This window comes from Anticarsia gemmatalis, chromosome Z (assembly GCF_050436995.1).
Source record: "Anticarsia gemmatalis isolate Benzon Research Colony breed Stoneville strain chromosome Z, ilAntGemm2 primary, whole genome shotgun sequence".
NCBI lineage: Eukaryota > Metazoa > Arthropoda > Insecta > Lepidoptera > Erebidae > Anticarsia > Anticarsia gemmatalis.
In genome coordinates, this window is record NC_134776.1 from 9422767 (window position 1) to 9443967 (window position 21201).

The 21201-nt window shown below is 38.0% G+C and overlaps 2 protein-coding genes across 4 annotated transcripts in view; one reads left to right on the forward strand and one right to left on the reverse strand.

Moving 5' to 3' along the window:
• The window catches only part of LOC142986337 (discoidin domain-containing receptor 2-like), a 143700-nt gene extending 125109 nt beyond the window's left edge, over positions 1 to 18591 (forward strand). Inside the window, exons 12-18 of the mRNA XM_076134791.1 lie at positions 187 to 354; positions 7023 to 7141; positions 7259 to 7417; positions 7540 to 7632; positions 7715 to 7856; positions 7938 to 8042; positions 8233 to 18591. Of these exons, the coding sequence (XP_075990906.1) occupies positions 187 to 354; positions 7023 to 7141; positions 7259 to 7417; positions 7540 to 7632; positions 7715 to 7856; positions 7938 to 8042; positions 8233 to 8436 (990 nt within the window). The 3' untranslated portion in view covers positions 8437 to 18591. The remainder of the gene's footprint in view (positions 1 to 186; positions 355 to 7022; positions 7142 to 7258; positions 7418 to 7539; positions 7633 to 7714; positions 7857 to 7937; positions 8043 to 8232) is intronic.
• On the reverse strand, positions 563 to 6750 carry LOC142986338 (uncharacterized). Of its 3 annotated transcripts, none has more exons than XM_076134792.1 (4): positions 6657 to 6749; positions 5579 to 5681; positions 1249 to 1368; positions 563 to 870 (listed from the first exon to the last, which is right to left on the reverse strand). In XM_076134792.1, exons 2-4 carry the CDS (start codon positions 5604 to 5606, stop codon positions 686 to 688), a joined length of 333 nt encoding a protein of 110 aa, XP_075990907.1. In that variant the 5' UTR covers positions 5607 to 5681; positions 6657 to 6749; the 3' UTR covers positions 563 to 685. The 3 variants fall into 3 exon arrangements, with proteins under 3 accessions (XP_075990907.1, XP_075990908.1, XP_075990909.1); XM_076134793.1 differs by lacking the exon at positions 6657 to 6749 and adding an exon at positions 1615 to 1767 and having other exon boundaries at positions 5579 to 5669; XM_076134794.1 differs by lacking the exon at positions 5579 to 5681 and having other exon boundaries at positions 6657 to 6750.
• Positions 18592 to 21201: the final 2610 nt, after the last annotated feature.

Here is a 21201-nt window from a genome sequence, read left to right on the forward strand (position 1 = left end):
ACTTTCTTTTGTAACTAAGATAGGTAGGTATAATCAATCACTAGGTACAAATAAGCAAATAATGACCAACAGACAGAATTCCACGGTTTAAAAATTATTCACTTTATATTTGGCATCTTTTATCTGTAAATCCGAATTTCATGCATAATATATCTCTGTCTAACTATTATTTTTGTTTGTACACAGACGTACCCGGAAGAGCGCACTTGTCGCCGTGAGAGACCTGCTCCAGGTCTCTTCACATCCATCAAACTTCCCGAGGCCGAGCCCCCAAACGGGGTGGCGCCCCTGCTCGATTTCCCGCGGGGGCGCATGCGACCAGTTACATTCCTAGGCGAGGGACCTCATGGCAACGTAAGTGTCTAGATTTATACATTTCAGAAACGTCATGATGAAGATACCAGGATATAAAACTGATGCCTACATTTTGTACCCATGAACCTGATCTTATATGCGAACGCGGATTATGAAGTCACATTGCAACATCGGGGCACAAAAACGTAATATCATGAAAGCAACCGCACCGTAAACTATTAAAAAGTACTAAAACAATTCATAATGCTATGAAGTTGTTTATTTAATGTTAAACCATATTATTGTAAATGGAGTGGAGGAGAATCGCAGTATCGTGTGTATCGCAGTGTATTTTGACGGATCTGGTTATAATGTCTTCAAGATGGTTTCTTCAATCAATGAAAGCAGTAACATTGTCTACCTTGAGATAGGGGTTCACGTCATCATCAGCTGGCTCATTACTGCGCTTCTGCAGTACATTTGTTCCAGACCTTTCGTCTTTGTCAGCGATCAGCAAGCCGAGAGGACTCTTTCTTTGAAATATGCTGGCACTTCCCTTAGCTTTAGCTCGCAAAGCTGTCAAATAATAAAACATTGAATAAGAATAATATTATTATCGCAATCATCTATTAAGTAACACTGCTAGGCAAAATATGAATTAAAGAAGTTTGATTATGTGATGATTCACGATTTTAATCTTCAGTCCATTTCAAAGGAGTTAGGGTACAAGTTTACTGAATAATATGTTTGATTATTACTTCAGAGATAGTAGAAGAATTATTAAAAATCAAGTTAATCAATGCTTTGTAGAGAAAACTTGTATAAGTAGTTCATGTTCTTTTTGTGCTATATTGCATATAATTATGTAATACTGGAGTAATATTTAAGCAGTCTCGCGCTACCGCTGTAAGGAAATCATTTCCATGTGTTCGTTAAATTTGGTCTCATGTTTACCTGCTTTCTCCTCCGATATTTCATTCATCTTTGTATGCATGTCTTCAACATCCACACTATCGGTAGTTTCCACCTTTTCTATTACTCTTCGAATGTCCTCTGACTTATTAAGGTCTTCAGCTGCGGAGAGAAATTGTATTTACTCTTATTATGGTTACAGATAATATCTTTTCTCCGCAAATACAAATCGTTCAAAAATATCGAGATACTATAACGCTAATAACAAAAAAAGGAGTATTCGCAACTTGGTGATGGGCAGCCAAACAAGTAGAAATAATTTATACTCAAGGGCATAATTCGGTCTCCTGATTAAATCCTGTAAAAGCTAATTTCGTAAATTTTCAGCTATAATAGTTTATTACTTACGTTTTTTGTTAGAGCCCATCATTTCGCTAATATTATTGTAAAATCTGCTCAAAAATACTAAGTAATTTTGTAAAAATATTTTCCGTTATATTTTTGTCGACAGCGTCTTTTCTCTTGTTTATTTTTTTAATTTGAAATTCTTTTTGGTCTTTGCTGCCAGAATAATTTGATGACTATGAATATTAAAAAGTTCGTATAGGTATAGATATTATAAATCTCTTTCTATATTTAGTCTAGTCACAATTAAAGACGATAGATGACAAATAGTTGTCGTATTTCATGTTTCAATAATCGCATTCTTTGCCCTAAAAGCCGAACGTTCGAGCAAAACATAACAGAAGCTTGGTTGTTAAATAAATCATATGGAAACAGTATACCGGCAGCGATACGAGCATCAATTGCCGAATAGTTTTAGCTTAATCTGGAGACCAGCTGGGTCTGCAGTAATTTGCTAGAGCAAGTAAATTAACAATACCGAGCGTTTACCGTGTAACGAGTTTCATAATGTGCTCGAATAACGGTCCTTGTAATGAATTGTTCCCACAAATCATTTAAATATTGCTAGGATTCATTGAATGGCTTGCAAGTAATATTATGAGATGGTTTTAAACAGAGAAATTTGCTAAGATATACTATCATAGCAAAATCAAAGAAAGACGCGCTACGGATATTTTTTTTAATACATACCTATACAAATATGAATTGATTAAAAACTTTTAATTATAAAACGTAGAATCATCTATCATCGGAACATTAAACCTATCTCATTTAGTAAAAAAAAATTGGGGATACTCCCTTCATACATTAGGTGTTTATGTTATAAGGGAATGGGTCGGACGCAGTCAGGGGTTGGCAATTACACTGGTAGTAGAGCCGCGGTCCTGCAGTTACGACCACCATGGCTCACCGCCGTGGATAACAACAAAAATTGTTTGTTACCCCACCCACATTGAAATAAATTGCAGTGGAATATCTAACTGCCCGGATATTTGTTTTTAAAACTGGACACACAGAACAAATGGTTGCGTCTCGTTTTTATTATCTGAATTATTAGTAAAAAGTCATTTAAAAAGTATACTTTGTAGGATACACAAAAGTCTTTCTTTAGGCACTCAAGACTTTGTTGTCCATGCAAAACGAATGTTTTTGAGTGATAACATTTAAAAGTATTCAACTATTCTATAACAAGGAAATCGCAGTGAAGTGGTATGGCATGGTGTTAGCACAAGGATACACAATGTGAGAAACTAATCACAACAAACACATAAGTGATTACAAGGGGATCTTACGTCTGTGCTGTCGGCACTTTAGAAAAAATACATATTAATTTTAAAGTGGGATTATAAAAACTTTTTCCTAAAAACTCATTTGTAACTAGAAATACTCAGTGCAAGTTTACATTACCAAAAACCGTCGCTTATTAAAGTAACTATTAGGTTAATTTGGTAAAGTTGCGTGTTCTTTAATTATTCGCTAAGCCACGATGTCATTACTATATACAGCTACAAGTTAACAGGTCAATATTGAATCCGAACTCCGGTCACGCACAAGTTGCGTGCAAACACGATGGCAAAACTTAAATATTCTGGTTAGCAATAACGTTACCGCGCCGAAAACAAGTTAGGAAATCTCGCAATTTGTCCATGAATAATAGAGAAGCTAATACATCAAATTACGTGACACGTTCATTCCACGAGGTTTGTGTTATAAATCTGGCGGTAAGCGAGCTGAAATGAAATCCTTCCTGCGACAGATAGTGCATACGTTGTTACCGGGAGCGATCTAATCAGGATCTTATCCGCGCTGATGTAGCGGTGGTGAGCGGCACGCTCGCTTACACCGGGAGTGGCGAGAGTGGCGGCGCGCCGTCGTCGCCAGCGGCTGCCTCGTTGAACAAACAACAGCGCGTGCCCCTGTTGTATTTTCATTAAGAACGTACAAACAGAGTGAATTAGTGAACCACGGCCACCTATATAACAGCCTCCCCGTGTTTGCAGCCCGCCTCACATGTGGCCTCTTTGCGTCTCTCTACAAGTACGTTTTAACATCTCTTAAATGCTTCGTTCCTCTTAATTAGCTACTGTTATTCCTTCCTCGTAATTTAAACAAAAGGAGCGTCGTTCCTTCTGTGACACGTAGATTCACACATATATTTCTAATAAGCATTCTGTTACGATTGATACACACTGAGGCAAATGATAGTCATATATTATTAAGATTATTTCGTTCGTATCCTCGCGCCAGATGGACGTTGATTATTGATATTGTGTGTAATATTGGTCCGGGATCTCATCTATCGGACAAGCATTCACCCGGTTTAATTACCTCCGGCAAATATTGCTCATTACCGCGACACTAGACTGATGAAGTCATTTATTAAGCTGTGTAGATGTAGATAATGTATTGCAATTAATTATTTATTATGTTGTTGTTTGTCATATAAACATATAGTCAAATGTATATCATGTAATACGGAGCATTTACATAATATGTTACGATATATAAACGGGGACATAAAGTTATGTTATCAGCAGAGATGTGGTTGCATTGCTGCAGTGGCTGGATCTGTGTGATATTACAGCAGAAATTGCGAGTCCAACGCTAGACAAATAGCTTAATCCGTACGTAGTGACTGCGGCGAGGCGAGGTATTGCTTATCAGAGGCGATTAGCTTGGAGCGGCAATCGCTTAGATGGACCATGTCTGATGACGGCTTCCAAGTCTAATTCAATACTAGGCGGTTCACGAGCGAGCCTCACATAACACGATTAATCACCTGTTTCTAATTGCCGTATTAAGTGTTCCGCTACTTTAACTAACGACCGGATATCGGAAGTTACGTAATTAGTTGATTGAGATATGATTTAATGGATTATAAAAATTTAATGATCGCGATTGTGCTTTCAATACTAATATCGTGGTTATAATTTTGGTTAGAGGTAAAGATTAATGGCTCTAAATAATTTATAATATGTACTAAACAGGCTACATTATAGTAAGTCTATTGTAACGCTAGAATTGTTTTATGAATACTAACGCCTATTACATATTTACGCAACTGTAGGCAAACGATAATTGAATATATTATCTACGATTGTTTTTTGACATAATGGGATCGTACTACTAAAACCTTATTACGCGAGTCAGTGTCCCGGAAATTAGGGAGTATAATTTTTGGGTAGTTCATGGGAAGCCCACTTCTCCAAAACTATCAAGTTATACGAAGACTTTCTCAGATGTTGAGAGCCATACAGAGCGTTGGTCTACAAAAATGCCCATAAAAATTGATTACTGACCGTAGCAAGAAAATGCAATCTGGCTCAGTGTCCCCCTCTCGCCCCCACCTAACTTCACGCTGCCCACCCCCCGCCACCAACACGGTTTAATAGCTTGGGGCGTTTATTTTTCATATTTTTATTATATTTAACGACGTACCTACTCAATGTGTATACGGGGCAGTTACTTAAATTAAATTTTAAATTACCTAGTCGACGCTCTGCTAAATTATGCTCTCAAAACATATTCAGAAGAAGTACATTTGAATTTTAAAGCCACGTGATAGCTATCCTCTTTTTATCATTTTATTTCTACTCCGTTACTACCATTATATTACTGCTAGTAGCAGAGTTTAATGATATCATACGCGACCGTTCGCACCTACATAGCAAAATGTTATTTGCATAAAACATTGCATTGTTGATCTCTTAATCCCGCACGCATTATTTAATTACTGACTACTGCATCAATTTACCATTTTTTCAGTTGACTATTCAATACGACAGTCTAATAATATTATTATAATTTATTTATAACACACAATGCCGGCTTAGTGCTATATCATGTCAGTGCCAAAATTATATTAGTTTTTTGTCCCCCGGAACGAGGGAGCAGATTAGGCACTTTTTCTTCCTTACCCTCAATTCTCAAGGACAATTATACTTGACCTAATGTAAACATAATTCACCGCAAAATTTAGGGGAAGACCGTTTCATGGGTCCGCTCTCCGTGTTAACATCGGATCTTTTCAACAAGTGTTCCGGTGTTGCTTTTGTTACTTTTTCGTTTCACTGTAAATTCAAAATAATTTTCTTATCTTGATTATATTAGAAATTGCGTTTGCTTTTAAAGATTATAAAGTGAAATGAGAAAAAAATAAGTGTATAAATTGTAAAGAGCTTGACATTCGGCGAAGTTATTTCAGTGTTGATGGAAGGACAACAGACGGTATCGAGGAGCGTACTGCGAGACTTTTAGAATTGGCTGTTTACCAGCGCGGCTTGTACGAGTACGAGGCTACGAAACCACCTGAACAAACAATGCTTTAATTCCATTAGTTGGTGGATTTACAGAGATTTGTTGCCTCCGTGCTTACTCTTTCGCTGCAACATTTTTGTTATTGGTCACGAAATACGGCTACAAGAGTAGACATAAAAGTAGTTCTGACTCGATCCAGTAAAAATAAAATCCTACTGGTAGGTCTGACCACATCTTGTGCTACAATATTGCATTTACATTCCTTTTGTAACATGCATTTCGGCGCATTGGCATTTCTGTTTTTGAAAATGGAACTATTCATTCATTCACATTCATAATATTCATTGAATCTCGATAGTTAATTGTCAAGTTGTATAAATCGTTTAATTGTAAACGTTCTAATACAACGTTGTGAGATAATAACATTCGTTGATTTTATCGTTCAAGCTCTAAACTAAGACAATACACCTTTGGAAATAGTTAACCTACTATCGACTTTCGTCGAATGCAAAAGCTCTTCTTTCTTGATGCAAAGCACTTTGTAACTTTCCGGCAGAGAAAGCTAATTCCCGTTTTGAAATATTTGAAATCAAACAAGCGCATCTTCGCTCTGAACAAGGGAAGGTAAGGTTTTTCCCGAGGCCTGTAAATCCGCAAGGCGCCAAGCCATTTTCCACGCTTGGTAAACTTAGAAACTGGGCCAAAGTAGGCTTTTGCGAAATATACAGGAAATTCTCTTCCCTCCCTCACTATATTACGTGCTTAAGAACTATTTCCTTGAAACTTACCACGTGCCATGGAATAAAAATGTAAATTTTGCAACCATTTTTATATTTTTTTTAATCGTTCGGCAAGTTTCCCATTTCATTACTGTTTATTGCGGTGCGATAACAACACTGAAATTAAATGGAATTGCCTGAGCGTGTATATTAGTAATCAGCATGAAAAACTACTAAATAATCTGAGAAATTATACGATTTAGTTTCATTTAGTTCCTCGATAGATTTATATTAGTCACACAACTCGATTTCGTTTAAATGTTATTACAAAATATAAATTAGTAGCAACGGTTGATATTAAAAAGCATTTTGGAGGCCGGAAAGAAATTCTTCTGAACATTTCGCATATTGAAAGCGATGTATGTTTGTCAACAGCTACAGATATGCGAGACCGACGGTATCGAAGAGCTGAGCGACGAGGAGTCCCCGACTGGAGGTCGACGCCGCCTTGTTGTTGTGAAGACCCTATGGAGAGGCTGCCATAACGACGTCAAGTGAGTACCTATTCACTATCACATAGTACATTGACACAAACCATATGAAATAATTTTTTACTATCTTTTAAATTCATTGAAAAAATAAATATTAATGTATGTATCTGTTTGCCATAGAGCGGCGTTTGCCCGCGAAGCAACCTGGGGCGCAGGGCTCAAGCATCCTCAATTAGCACGCGTGCTAGGATTGAGTTTACTAGAGCCCCCATGCGCAGCCCTAGATCGCGGCGATGCTGCTCCCCTACCCACAATACTGAGACAGGACCGGAAATTGAAGTGAGTATCTCAACAAATATGAATCTCAAACTGGCATTAAAATTGTTAAAAAACAATATCTCTGATTATTATTATTTATGTCTGTGGTTCCATATTCTAACCATTATTTTTTTTTGTTGCAGTTACTCGAGTTTGATTCACATATGTTGCCAGATAGCCGCAGGCATGAAATATCTGGAATCGTTCGAGTTAGTTCACAGGGATCTGTCGGCTCGGTAAGAATTGTCTAATGACGATATAACTAATTATTCTTGCGAAATGGAAGCCCGAAACTAATTCCCTATTTATTGTCAACAGAAACGTTACGGTAACGGAAGATTTACACGTTAAAGTATCTGACTACGCAATGTTTTGCGAAGAATTCTTCAACGATTACCACGTTATGGCCGATGGATCCCGACTACCTCTGCGATGGATGGCATGGGAAAGTTTATTGATGGTAAGCATAATTTCATCACTACTCTATCCTTCTTGTAAACAACTACTGCAGTTGTTATAATTTTTATTTTGTTTGTGACAGGGCATGTTTTCACCGGCAAGTGATGTGTGGTCATTTGGAGTGACCGTTTGGGAAGTACTCACCTACTGCATTGCTAAACCTTTCGAAGAAATGAACGACGACCAGGTTAGTAATAATATCTTTTATTCTTGTAAGTAGGTTGCCGTACTGGTAGGAAAATATATCGGATTGACTGTTCTTGATTGTATTGGAGATGACCTGCCGAAACAATGTTAGTGCTGCGTTGAAGTCTTTTGTAGGGCTGTTTAAGGAGAGTAGAGATGCAGCTTCTTACGCGTTGTTGTCGTTTGTTTAGGTGGTAGCCAACGCTAGTGAGTGGCGTAGCGGCGGCCGCGGCGCCCGCGTGCCGGCTGCGCCACCGCCGCGTTGCCGCCGGGAGCTCTACGACCTCATGCACGAGTGCTGGCGTCGCGAGCCCATGCAGCGACCGCGCTTCCACGATCTTCATCGCTTCCTCGAACGTATGACTCATGGCTACAAACCACCGATCAACCGCTAAGCATTAACTCTTTATCAGCGATGAACGTCGCTCTTCTCACATATTTCTGGACAAGTACGAGTAGTCGACGATTTTTCACGAGCGTGACGCTATGCGCAGCTGATAATAGCGTCGACTACACCTTCGTTAAGCCCGGCGACACCGTCGAAACCGAGCTTAACCTATCATTCCATAGATATACATGTTTATAGATTTAAGCTCACTAGCATATCGACAGCTTTCATCTTGTCCGGTCAACCGACAATTCGTAATCGGACAATTCGAACAGACTGCGTAGACGATACGATTAAAATCGGTCAGTATTACCCTACATACTAATTATACTATCAGTATTAATAATAAGCATTTAAATTAGATTGTAAGATTAACGTACGTTTTAGATAACGTACAGCTTTGCAACAAGTGATTACTCTGTAACGTTGGCCGCGTGTAGTAAGACCACGTAAAGAGAACACGACTAGCTGCGCCCGCAAGGGTCTCTATTCTATTATGATCTCAAAACAACGATCGTCCCGATATTTTAAAATCGGATGTCGATGTTTTCCTAACTAGAAATTGATTTCTGAACCGTAGCTTTCGGTAGATAGTATCGAATGCATAAGTATGTAAAGTTTGCAGTTAGGTATAGTCTCAAGTGTAAGGAGTCCAGGGCGGTTCAGAAATTAGGTTCTAGTCGAAGATTCCGAAGTCGCTGCCGATATTATTGTTTGCGGCATTCTAGTCATCTCATTACAGGCATCGTAATATTGGTAGGGACATCGTCGTCGCGTAACATTTCACGCCTATCCCCAGCGCCCTTCGCCTAGCGCTCCCATGATCTTCCACTATCACGCCTTTATGGCAAACCCCTAACTTATGGCCTCTGTTCAAATGTACGACGAAAACTATATTTAAACAAAGAACTGTGATGTAATTTATTGCCAACTCGGGCCTGGTAACATGTTGGGAAGTATGATTGTTTGTTCGTCGTACATTGGAGCCGGGGCCCCTAGATCAAAGGCTGGCGGTGCATTGTGTTTGTTCCTTCGTACAGGGGCGTCTTTAGTGCTAAGGGTAAAACCTTAACATTAATATATAGATCAATGTGTGATGAACGAGCGCAGTGCATTATCGGCCTCTGCTCTATAGTATATCCAAAATCTAACTCCTATTTTTTTAAACCTATTTTTAAAACCAATTGTTAAGGTTGTATACTTCAGGAGGTAGGAAAGACCTCCAGGGCGATATTGGCCCCCTGTGCTTCTTGTTTTCTTCTATAAGGCACTTGAAAGGTTGAGGTCACACTGCCTCCGTAAATAATGATAGTAAAGAGAGAGAGAGAGTACATATTTTAATAATGTCATCGGTCGAGATTCGATCGAAGTGGAGGGCCAATTTAGACGAAAGGTGATTTTACTAATTGCTATAGGTCAATATTTTCGGATGCAGCGTGTGATCAAAAGTCACAAACGTGACCCAAGCCGAATTACTAACTCATCTTGCCCGCGGGCCTTGTATTGTAATAGTTATTAGGGATACATATATTATACCATGGATGTTTAAATGTCACAGTATATCGATGTCACAGTATTATTACATGTAATAAATATAAGATCCACTAATCCCCTCGACACTTCACCCCGACCTCATTGACAAGAGCACCTCACTTCATGAGCATACATTTCGATAATAATATAAATGTACTGTACTTGTCTATCGCCGTTAGCACTATTCACTAGTAACTGTAATTGAAGTAAAACCTTAGATTTAAACTTGACGTCATGCCTTCTGTGACCACAACATCGTCAAGGTTAGCGTGAGAAATGAGCACTAACACCCGGTTTATTCTGGTGCGTGTCGTTAGAATTTACTCACCGGTCATAACTAGTCCGTCTAATAATGTGGACTTCAAGGCTCAGCCGACGGGCGTACAAAACACCTTGCAATGTGCAGTTCCAACCCTATCAATACATAAAGACCAATTTCACGGCGACACTTCGTCTGCTGTTTTTGCCTGTAATCTACGACATTGCAACTGTTCACACAATATCAGCAACTAACACCAGTGCTGATTCAAATGTCCGAAGCGCGTCGCGGACGCGTTTCACCGCCCCACAGCAGAATGCTCCGTTTTTACAAACCGTAATACATTTACGTTTTAAAACATGTAGAACATATTCTGCTGATAATGGGAAGCTCACGCTGACTTGCTAACGTAACACAAACACTCAGATTAATGAGAGGGCATGGAACAAACATAATATTTAAACCTAATGGGTTTACATACTTCGATGAAAGGAGGTGCTTGTGTTCCTTCAATTAACAATTAAGGTATAAGTTATGTGTCCTTCATGTATTCCCTATGGAGCTAGTGGATAACATAGGTGTATCAATTTCAGTAGATCACTAATTTTAACTCCCAATATCTTAATATAGCGGTTTAGGTTCTTTATCGGCCAAGATCTTTGATAACCCAAATCCTATTGCCCCTGTGATCCCAAGTCTTTTAAGATTTGACGCCCGTCTAATGTCCACCTGATTCAATGTGGATCTTAAAGTCCACATTAGTTCATGTTCCTGCAATCGAGGACCCCACGATTCAGATCATTTAGTGATCTAGATCTTTGGTGGCCTAGAGAGTAGTGGATGTACATTAGATTATCATCAGGGCTATTGATAAAGAAACTTTGACAAAAACCTTCTGTACCTACTTATCAAGTCCTTAAGTAATAAGCTTAGGGCGTTTTAAATACATCTTATTTTCGGCGAGCAGCTCGTATTCAATGCGTTTGATGACAAGCGATAAAATAAACTCTTTCACTTGTCGCATAGTCTGACAAATACGAACGACCCACCAAAAGCTCGTCGGGAAATGCCCTTAGTACGTCAGACCTTCAATTACCCAGAACCGCAACAATTACGATCATCAGTAGAATAAAACTTATAACTTCTTTTGGATCTTTAGCGATTCAGATTAACGTTACCACATAATAATTAAGTAAAACACTAAGCCTTAAACCGGGTGATAGCGGCACCACAGTCTGTTGATGGGGGAAGCCGGAGCATCTGGCGACGCGTTCAAATCCCATATGTTTGTATCGAAGTGATTTGTATGACGGCAGCGGCATCTATGTACTAGAAACGCGCCGCTCATCACGTCGCTATCACCCGGTTTAAGGCCCTATGTGTTACAAAGGCCCGAAGTGAGTCTTATATAGCGACCGGTATACCATCTCAGGTTAGTGTGCTAGTAGGCAACGCTAGATAGTAGAAATTTTTAGATAAGTAATAATTTAGTCATATAAGGATTAGCATAAGACATCCTGGGTTATATTTTATTAATTTCCACCCAGTTTTCGGTTCGTTGTGTGATATAATTTCGTAGATTAGAGTAGAGTAGCGTAGAATAAGTGTTAGACCTAAGTCTCATTTGCTCGTTACAACATTTTGACGCGTAGTTTATAATTTCGCTATCACCCGCATCGAAGCTACACCAACAGAATATTAGTAGTGCTCACTATTATCTGCTGGTGTAACTACGGTGTCCACAAAAACCAAATATAAAATAATAAAGATCTAAATTCACAGTAATAAGCCAGAAACATTAGCTTTGTTTTCAATAAGTTTTTATATTCAGTTCACTCATTTTTAGCGTATTCATTTAGCAATAACTTACATTTAAAATCGTAAGCAATACTAATTTTAGTGGATGTTTTATATTTGGTAACGATAATCATAGTAATTAGTGCAGTAACGCGTCTCTGTACGATGTGATCTCCCGGGTCGCAGTATTGCTTGCTCAGTGGAGCGATCTGCCTTGACAGTCGTGCGCTGAACCGATTGTTACAGGATTGTTTATACTGTAGGTTAGCTCGACGCGTCGCCTGTACGGTCAGCCGTGACCGTACGCTTCTTCCGAATGATACCTACTTTGATGTTGTGCTTTAGATGGCATCATACAGAGAAATCTTAGGCTAAGTTGTACATAGTTGCAGTTGACAACATGAAAGTCCTGCAACACCCCGTGTTACAGCAATGATTACTGTGGTTTGCAACAGCATGGTAGTGTATGCTCAAAAATATGTCGGGAATAATGATCAGTAGTAGAGATGTTCATAAACACTTGCCATGACGAGTATAACTGGTCACTGGTTAAGACATTATGTTTCTCGAGGCTCGATTGTTATGATACACCAGTCATATTTACGTGGGCGCATTCATCCGTGCTGTTATATAGATGAACGAAATGAAAAATATGAGCAACTGCCCATATTAAAACCATACCCCGAACCATTACCGCGTATATTCAACAAGGTTTTTCAAATACAAGTAAAACAGCAATAATCTCACAAAATAAATCTCAACTTATTCAAAATTGACAGTCAACCAACTTTCCCATATAAATTGCAATAGAATAAAAACGTTGCCTATATTTTTCGTAAAGTCATCTATAATAAGAGTGCGTAGTGCTCGTGAATATGAGTTACGGCTCTGATGGACACCAACATCCGGGTGACCTTCCACCAGAAATATGCTATGCTACGTTTCTGTGAATGCGTTTGATATCTACCAATCATTTTCATTGATGCATTTCATGCACTGATGGAAACGGTTTCAACTAAGATATGTTTTTGTATGGAAATATGTGTGCTATGGATGTGGGCTATAGATGCCTGCTATGGATGCGTGCTATGCGCGACGCGTGGGCGCCTCTCCCCTCTCCGCGCCGGCCTCGCCGCATCCCATCTATCGATACTTCGCACATCTTCATAGCACATCTTACTGGCACCGCTACATAGCTAAGTATCAGTGAACGGTCACATAGTTTCACAGCTTAGCTATTACATCCTCGCAGCAAAGTTGCATAGTGCATTTCTGGTTGAAAAGCACCCTATCCTATATTAAGCCGTAACGTATATGTAAATATAGGCTAAGTAATACTAGCAGTGATTATCAGACACTCGTACATCCATAGTCTCATGCAATACCGAAGACTGATGCCATGTTTGACAATCACTACTAGTGTTTTACATATTCACGAGCAGTACGAATATAGAGATTGCTTTAATTCAAAATACGTGCCGCTGAACTAATCTACTGTACCATCGTAACATCGTGTATGGTCACGCACAGTAGACACGCGCATATTTTGTGTTGAAACTATCTCTAAAAGTGCACCGGCTATTACACCAACTTATGCTTATGCATGAACATCAATGCACACAAAAAGCAATTCAGATTTCTGCATTCACTAATCTCACAGAAATCTATATCAAGTCGGCTGCATTATTAGTTCATAACCTAGATAAAAGTACCTACAGTCAAATAGTTACTGGTCCGAATAGATCTAATAATAATATTTATTAGGAACGGTAACTATCTGTCTGTTCCTGAAAGTGAAACATGACAAAATATAACCGTCTTCTGATCACGTCTGTTGATCTTTGCGTTCTCTTGAATGCGAATAATCGTCTTCGATCCCAATACCTGGATCTGTTGCTTAATAACAGCACAGAAGATACATATTTTATTAGGTTTTACTTCTCAGAGGGTACTTTTGTAGGTGTACATTTGTAGTGTCGTGAATAGGGGCACACGCTTAGAATTTGACAATTACCCAGGAAAAGCATAATCGTAGGTTGAGGGTCGATTCTGCTCTTACTGTGGCGTGGGAAGATTATAAGTCTGTGCGCGTTGAGCGTACAGAGTGGATCGGCGTCTTTTCACTAAGGATACCACTTCTGTTCAACCAGGTTTATTTCTCATTCAACTACATTTATTTTTTAACAATCCATAACGAGATGCTCGTACTGGACATGGGACTCCTAGAAAGCTAAAGGAGGTAATACCAGATTTTTCAGTTGAGCATTTCACAATAGTATATAGTTTAACAGTTACCACCACTTACAATCACCATTCGGATCCAATCATTCATCTAAATTCTCCATAGCCCTTGTCACAATATTCAAAAATATCGTTACAGAATTAAATATCCCCATAAATATGGCAATTAACAACAATGCCTACATCACTTAAAACTAGGGCGGTGTCGTGTAGAAATACACGACTGATACTAACGCCTTTGAAGACCATTTATAATATTTGAAACACGCATTGCCGCTGTGTTATCCAAAAGAGTGGTATCATTTTGTCCAGGTGCCGATCCACTGTGTAATAGATATATTTGGAACAGAACGCATCGTGGAGACGAGACAACCGTGCAATGCTCAATACGCTCACAGTATTCTCGGTTGGGCAGTCGTTTACCAATACAACGATATGCTGATGTCTCTACGCAAACAGTGCCTGGAAATAACAGATCGTCTCGACAACCATAGCGGTCTACCAGGCTCATCGAGACATCAACTCGGGCTACGTGACACAGATATTAGCGTCCCTGGCGCATTCTGTTCAAAATCTATCCTCCTCGACATAAGTAAACAGAGTTTTATCAGAGTGTACAAAATATATTAGGATAATTTCATTGAGGGATAATGACTCTCTTAGCACATAACTCCCTCACTACTAAAAGAGTTATAGTCCCTCGTCAAGTAAGTAATCATTGTAATGATAGTTTTTTAATGGACTATTATAACAATCTTACTTACACAAAATAAAAAAATATAAAAAAATGACAAAAAACTAAAAAATCCAAAAAAAAATTACAAAATAAAAAATCCCAAAAAAAAGGTAATTGATTATAATAACAGTTTAATGCCGCCTAACATACTGGCGGTTAACTGTGGGAGCGGCTAGCGGTTACAGTTTAGTATGCAACCGCCTGACAATTGATGGCAGTTAAGTGACTGCTACTGGCGATAGCAAAAAAACAAACTGCAACCGCGCGGTTGACCGCTAGTGCATCAGGGGGTAAGAGCTGTTATTATACAAATTATCAACCAAGGGTGCTACCACATCAATTAATTGATTGTCGACCAATGATCGAGATTAATAATAAAATATCGTCATTGGTCTATATTTTTACCACACGAATTGTTCAATTGAAACCTAAGAACAGCACTGACCGGCCGTCGGTAGATTGGTGTGGTGACACTCTTACTGTCTTACCAATAAACTTGGTGCAACCTCTCATTAGTGATGCGGTGTTTCTTCACGTTAAGAAACAAACGCTGCATTATTATTCTGAGCTATACACGATCTTTATTAGTGAGACAGTGTATTGCAAAAAATGTAAGCTGATTGGTTTAGCAATATTTTAGTTGATTATAACAGGTCGTCGGGAGATTAACCAGTTTTCAGTTAACCCTATATTAAGTTAAAAGTTTTTAAAGTGATGATTAGTTTACATTTTTTGGAATATGGCTTTTGATTTCAGCCGATATGCCGAGAAACAAACTCGAGATAAAAATAACAAAGTAGTTAAAACAATTGTAGACATACCGTTCCCAATATGAACACAATGTACCGTATTATATCAACACAAGACTTTGGAGGATTTTTATAACTACCGCAGATTTATTAGTTATCATCAACCACAAAATTTAGTTACAGTTTTTAATAAAACACCGAAAGCAGTACAGATTTTTACATAACTAGTATGACTAGTATGACTAGTGTACTAGGTTTTACTTTTATACTAATGACATTGTTTCATATTGTGGAACGGACCCTTTTAGTCATAGGCACTAACCGAGTATAGAAGTGGCTTAAAGTCACAATTACTAAAATTTGAATACGGCGCCTACTCACTTGGGTCTGGCCATGTCACACAAAGTCGCGTCTAGTAGATCGTCTACAGGAGCACCCGCGCTAACATTGTGTGATTATGGTCATACATATTATTACATGGTAATTGAAGGTTCTTGACACATTAACACAAACGAATCGATTTCGCGTAACCTTTGCAAGTAAGTCCTTTAAAAATATAATTTTATCGTTGATAGCACCTCCCTGTCACCACTAGCTCTGTCTGTCCCTCACTGTATCTTACACTTAACCGTAATATAAAGAAAACACAAGCTAAGGAAAATCTAGAGTAAGGAGTCGCTCCAAGAATATATTTCATTTTATAGAGTAAAATAGCATTAATGTTAATTGTATTTTAATCATTATATTGTGTATATTAATTGTACATTTATTTCACAACATGGTTTTTCAACAACGAAATTGTTTCTTTAAAGTGAATGCTCGATGGATGTGGCTCATGAAAACTGGATTATGTTGCATGAAGCGCCAACCATTTATGTCCACATATATCCGCCCAACATCAAGCTCTTACAGATTTTTGAATATTATAATATTGAATAAAACACCACAGTGTGGGCGCGTCAATTAATCCAGTTTTGATAATATATGTAACTGAGAGTAAGAGTGGTTTATGTCTATGTATTTACTTATTACGTAAATGTTTGGTGTTTATTTAATCGACATTCGTATTTTATAGTATTAATTAACATTTACCAAAACATTGTACTCGTATATTATTTAATAATAATTAATTAATCTAATTAATCCGTGCATTGTCTCAAGACATTTTATCCAAGATTTAGGTGTCATTGTAACGTAAGATAATAAAGTATTAACGCAAGCTCTTCTTCGAACTTTATCCATTCGGATCTGCTGTACTCATCACTTTAAGAGTAAGGCAATGTGCCACTTGTGTATCACCTACGCCGAGGGATTTCTTTTCAAGGCACCTCATAATAGTTATATGTTTCTATCACAATTTTACTAAACTCACTCGATAAACGATATCGAGAAGTGTAAATTATAAGAATCTTTCATAATCATTTGATCATATCATCTATCACAGTCTCACGTGGATACAATCTGCAAATCAGAATTTCCAAATTAAAAGTTATTTACTAAATTCTGTATTTCTATTTGGCCCGACTGGTGTATTAATAGAAAAGGGGTCCTATTGGCCAGTAGAATATTTAAAAAAATATTTGACGAACAAAATTTTATCATACGGGCACTGCAGCCTGAAGTAATTAAGGCCGGAACCTTAAGGCCGTTTAGCAAACAATCAGTGCTTACCTACTGCTGTTTCTATTTTAATAGTTAGATAAGGTTGCAGATGATCGCTGAAAATCTAAGACGTTAAAAGTATACAATGACGCCCGCTCAAACATTTTGTGATCAAAATTGCTAATTATTTCTGAAACAAAATGATTGTCAAGACCCCTTAGCAAAGCGATGGGACCAAACATGGATTAGATCTTTGCCTACATTGGTATTGATCTGTTGAGGCATAGCCAGGCTAAAATGATTGCATTTTCCACTTAAATCAGCCTTTATACTATGAGCGGGGGGGCCTGAATGGACTGAGATCCACAAATCGATGCCACATGAATAGTACTTTTACGCACGCAACAGAGTTTATTCAATTCCCACCCCTCACAGTAAAGCGCGGACTTTATTCTTTACTCAGTGTATAATTATTATAAGTACATTATTTGGGATGAAATTGTCCAATTATGTTACCATTTTTGTCTAGATGTATTAAATGTTTAGTTAGTTATTTGTATTACCTGATAATTTAAATAATTTTAAGTACACTGTGTCTAACTATAAGTTCGGAACAAACATTGGCAAACTACACTGATTTCTTGTAATGTGACATTGTATGAGCATTACATCTATTTATGTATACTTTGTAGCACTTGAATTGCAGAACAAAGTCCTTGGATATATCATTACTTCAACATATCGTATTGGTTCGTTATTCTAAGTATTTCAAATACTCGAGTGATGAACATGCTATCTTTTATGAACAGGCCTGTCTGTTTTCTTTTCTCCATGAAAAAAAGTCAATAAATACATTTACGTGTCAATCAAACTAATATTTTCATTACGAAATATTTTAATTCTATGCCCACAAATATCTCTCATATTTTGGAAATTATCAATCAGTTTGGCCATAAGTCACGAAATGTCCTTGAGTTCGTACATATAGCTTTCTCTGAAAGCCCGTAACAAGAGGACTGAAATGTGAATGGAGATAACATTAGCTTGTATAGCTTTCTCTGAGAGCCCGTAGCATATCTCCAATGTGAATTTAAGATAGCATGTTAACACTTCAGTATCTATGTATCTACTCTATAATAATGAAATAGTTCTATACGGAAATTATTATAAAAATTAAAAAGACTTTTAAGGCAAAATGCCTTCTTTTTATGTAATTTTAAATGTTAAAATAAATGTTGATTAACATATCAATTATTGTTGTATTATTTCAATTTGTACTTACACCCTTACCATACCCTCAAACCCTCAACACCTCTATACGTATAATTACATATACAAAAAACATATAGGTAGTTATAAAATGACTATTATTGTTTTACATATTTATATCAATTTTATTCATTACACATTACATTTATTACAAATGTAATAATCCGTCTATCTGTTCTCTTCACGCCTAAACCGGTAAAACAGTTAGCTAGAAAACTTCTTATAAAGAAAAAGAAAAATTAGCTCGTCTTGGCATGGTAACGCTAACTGTATGGTTACTGCACCTGATATATAAAGAAAAACTTACGGAGGCAGTATACCCACTATCCCGAAGATATTGGTTCTTTACTTCAAGGAAGATCGTTTTGTAAGGAAATCGAAATAATCACAATTTTTCCTGTAAGGAACATAGTGCCGGGGATTCCGCCCGCGTTATGGAAGAGGACTTAAAGTGAAAGTGATAAAATCATGGGCGCTATCTTGGATCAAAATCGAACCCTAGACTACTTTTGTGGGAAACGAATCATTTAAACCACTCGGCTATCATTGCTCTATTTATAAAATATACTTAAACGTGAATATTACAGTTATAAAATACTACAGGATTAAACAATAAGCTTAGGGCTTAAAATAGTTAAGGAGAATTAAGAAAAGTATAACTTATAAATATTCTAGACTTCCCTTGGATACTGTGTATCTTCCTGTCCCACCTAAATTAGGAAGTAGTCACATAAGACCAAGTAAGAGAGAGTCAAGGAAATTCAGAAAATGAATGGCGAATGACTGACGAAGTGATGACACTTTTTCAACCATAGCCGTTGGAAAGGCGGTGGAATGGAATTTGCAGTACCAGGTAGCCAGGTAGTAAAAAAAGATTTAGTGAAAATATAACCGTAGGTTTAAAAAGGAGAAGCAATGAAACAAAAGAGAAGCTTATCCACACTGGGAATGAGAACAACTTATGACTATAGTCTTGATTATTTCCTAGTCTAGTCAGACAAAAATATCTTATTGCTAGTTTGTATGACGCCACTACGCAGTGCCGGATTAGCCATATAGCAGGAGGCAGCAAATGCTACGGGCCCCGCGCCTTACATTGCACACACCTTAGATATTTTCAAAGTGAGCGTTGACTACACTGTACCTGACCATGTTGAATAGTTATCAAATGACAACCTCGAAAATTTGTTAATGTTCTGTTTTATTTAAGTACATCCTATACAACGTGTGTAACTCAAGCAACCCTGGTTTACATTTGCTAAGGGCCCCACACCGACTTTATCCGGCACCGCCACTACGCTAGGTCGCTGCATCAACAGCCACTGCGCCGTCACCGATTTGTTTTATTTAGATAGCCTATTCTGGCAGCTGTCTTAGTTTCTTGGACATTCTAAATACCTAGTTTCCTAGCTTCTTACATACATAAGTACTTAGCATAGTTTGTAACGTTAGCCTTCTTTTCCTACATCTATTTCCAGTGACCCATCCTAGCTTCGCACTGGTGGTGGACATTTATTTTATCACAGAAAAAGTAAAATTTAAATGGTTCAAGAATATTCAAACTCAGTCCAGTACTTTTTGAGCCAATTCGTTAGAAACATACTTACATACAATTCCTTTATTTCATTTAGAAGTATATGAAAACGCAGAAAATTGTGAGGTTATTTGCAACTCTTATAAGCAAAAACTATATACAGATTCTTACCACGCAAGCAGGCGCCCATAGCCAGTTGCGCTCACCAGTTGGTAAACGGTCTGTGGGTTAAGCAACTGTTGGCGCGGTCATCCCATAGATGGGTAAACGCATAGTGGTATTTGAGCTGGGCGTCTCCGTGCTTCGGAGGGCACGTAAAAAGTCGGTCCCGGCTGTTGTCTACTAAGATATAGTCGTTAAGCCATGTCAAAGGCCTCTCGGGCGGCTCGAACAACTTTGACACTGGGTTGACCACTAACCATACGACGAACAAACAAAAACCACGCAAGCAACTACCCCCGTGTTCAGCAGCACAGCACACAAGTCCTCGTACAGATGTGACGCCGCACGAAACACCTCCAAAACGACTTAGTGAAGGTCAGATTCAAACTCCGCAACGGTCAAGTTTCGTTTCCCAAACCATGACGTTTTAATACAATAAAAAAATTGATGAGACGAATTCGAAAATGGATGGATTTAATTTAGTTAAGATTAGTAAGGCTGACCCCACTACCACGTGAGATGAAAGAGGGATAGAGAGAATTTGAATTTGGCAAGACCATATCGAGGATAGAAGGAAATGGAATAAACGTTTTAAAAGGTTGACTAAACTGCCATGTGAAATGCATAGCGAGGAAGAGAGAGCTGAATTTGGTAAGGTTTCGAGTTTTTGAAAATACATCAATCTTTTCCTGGAACAGGCAATTGTGAAGCTTTGAATTATTAATGATTAGGATATCTTTCATCATAATAAGGCTCTCGGTCACTACAACCAGGCAAACGTGGACAAAGACTAATTCATAGCGAAGGAGAGAGAGAGAACTGAATTTGATAAGGTTTCGAGTTTTTAAAATATATCATCTCTTCCCGGAACAGGCAATTGTGAAGTTTTG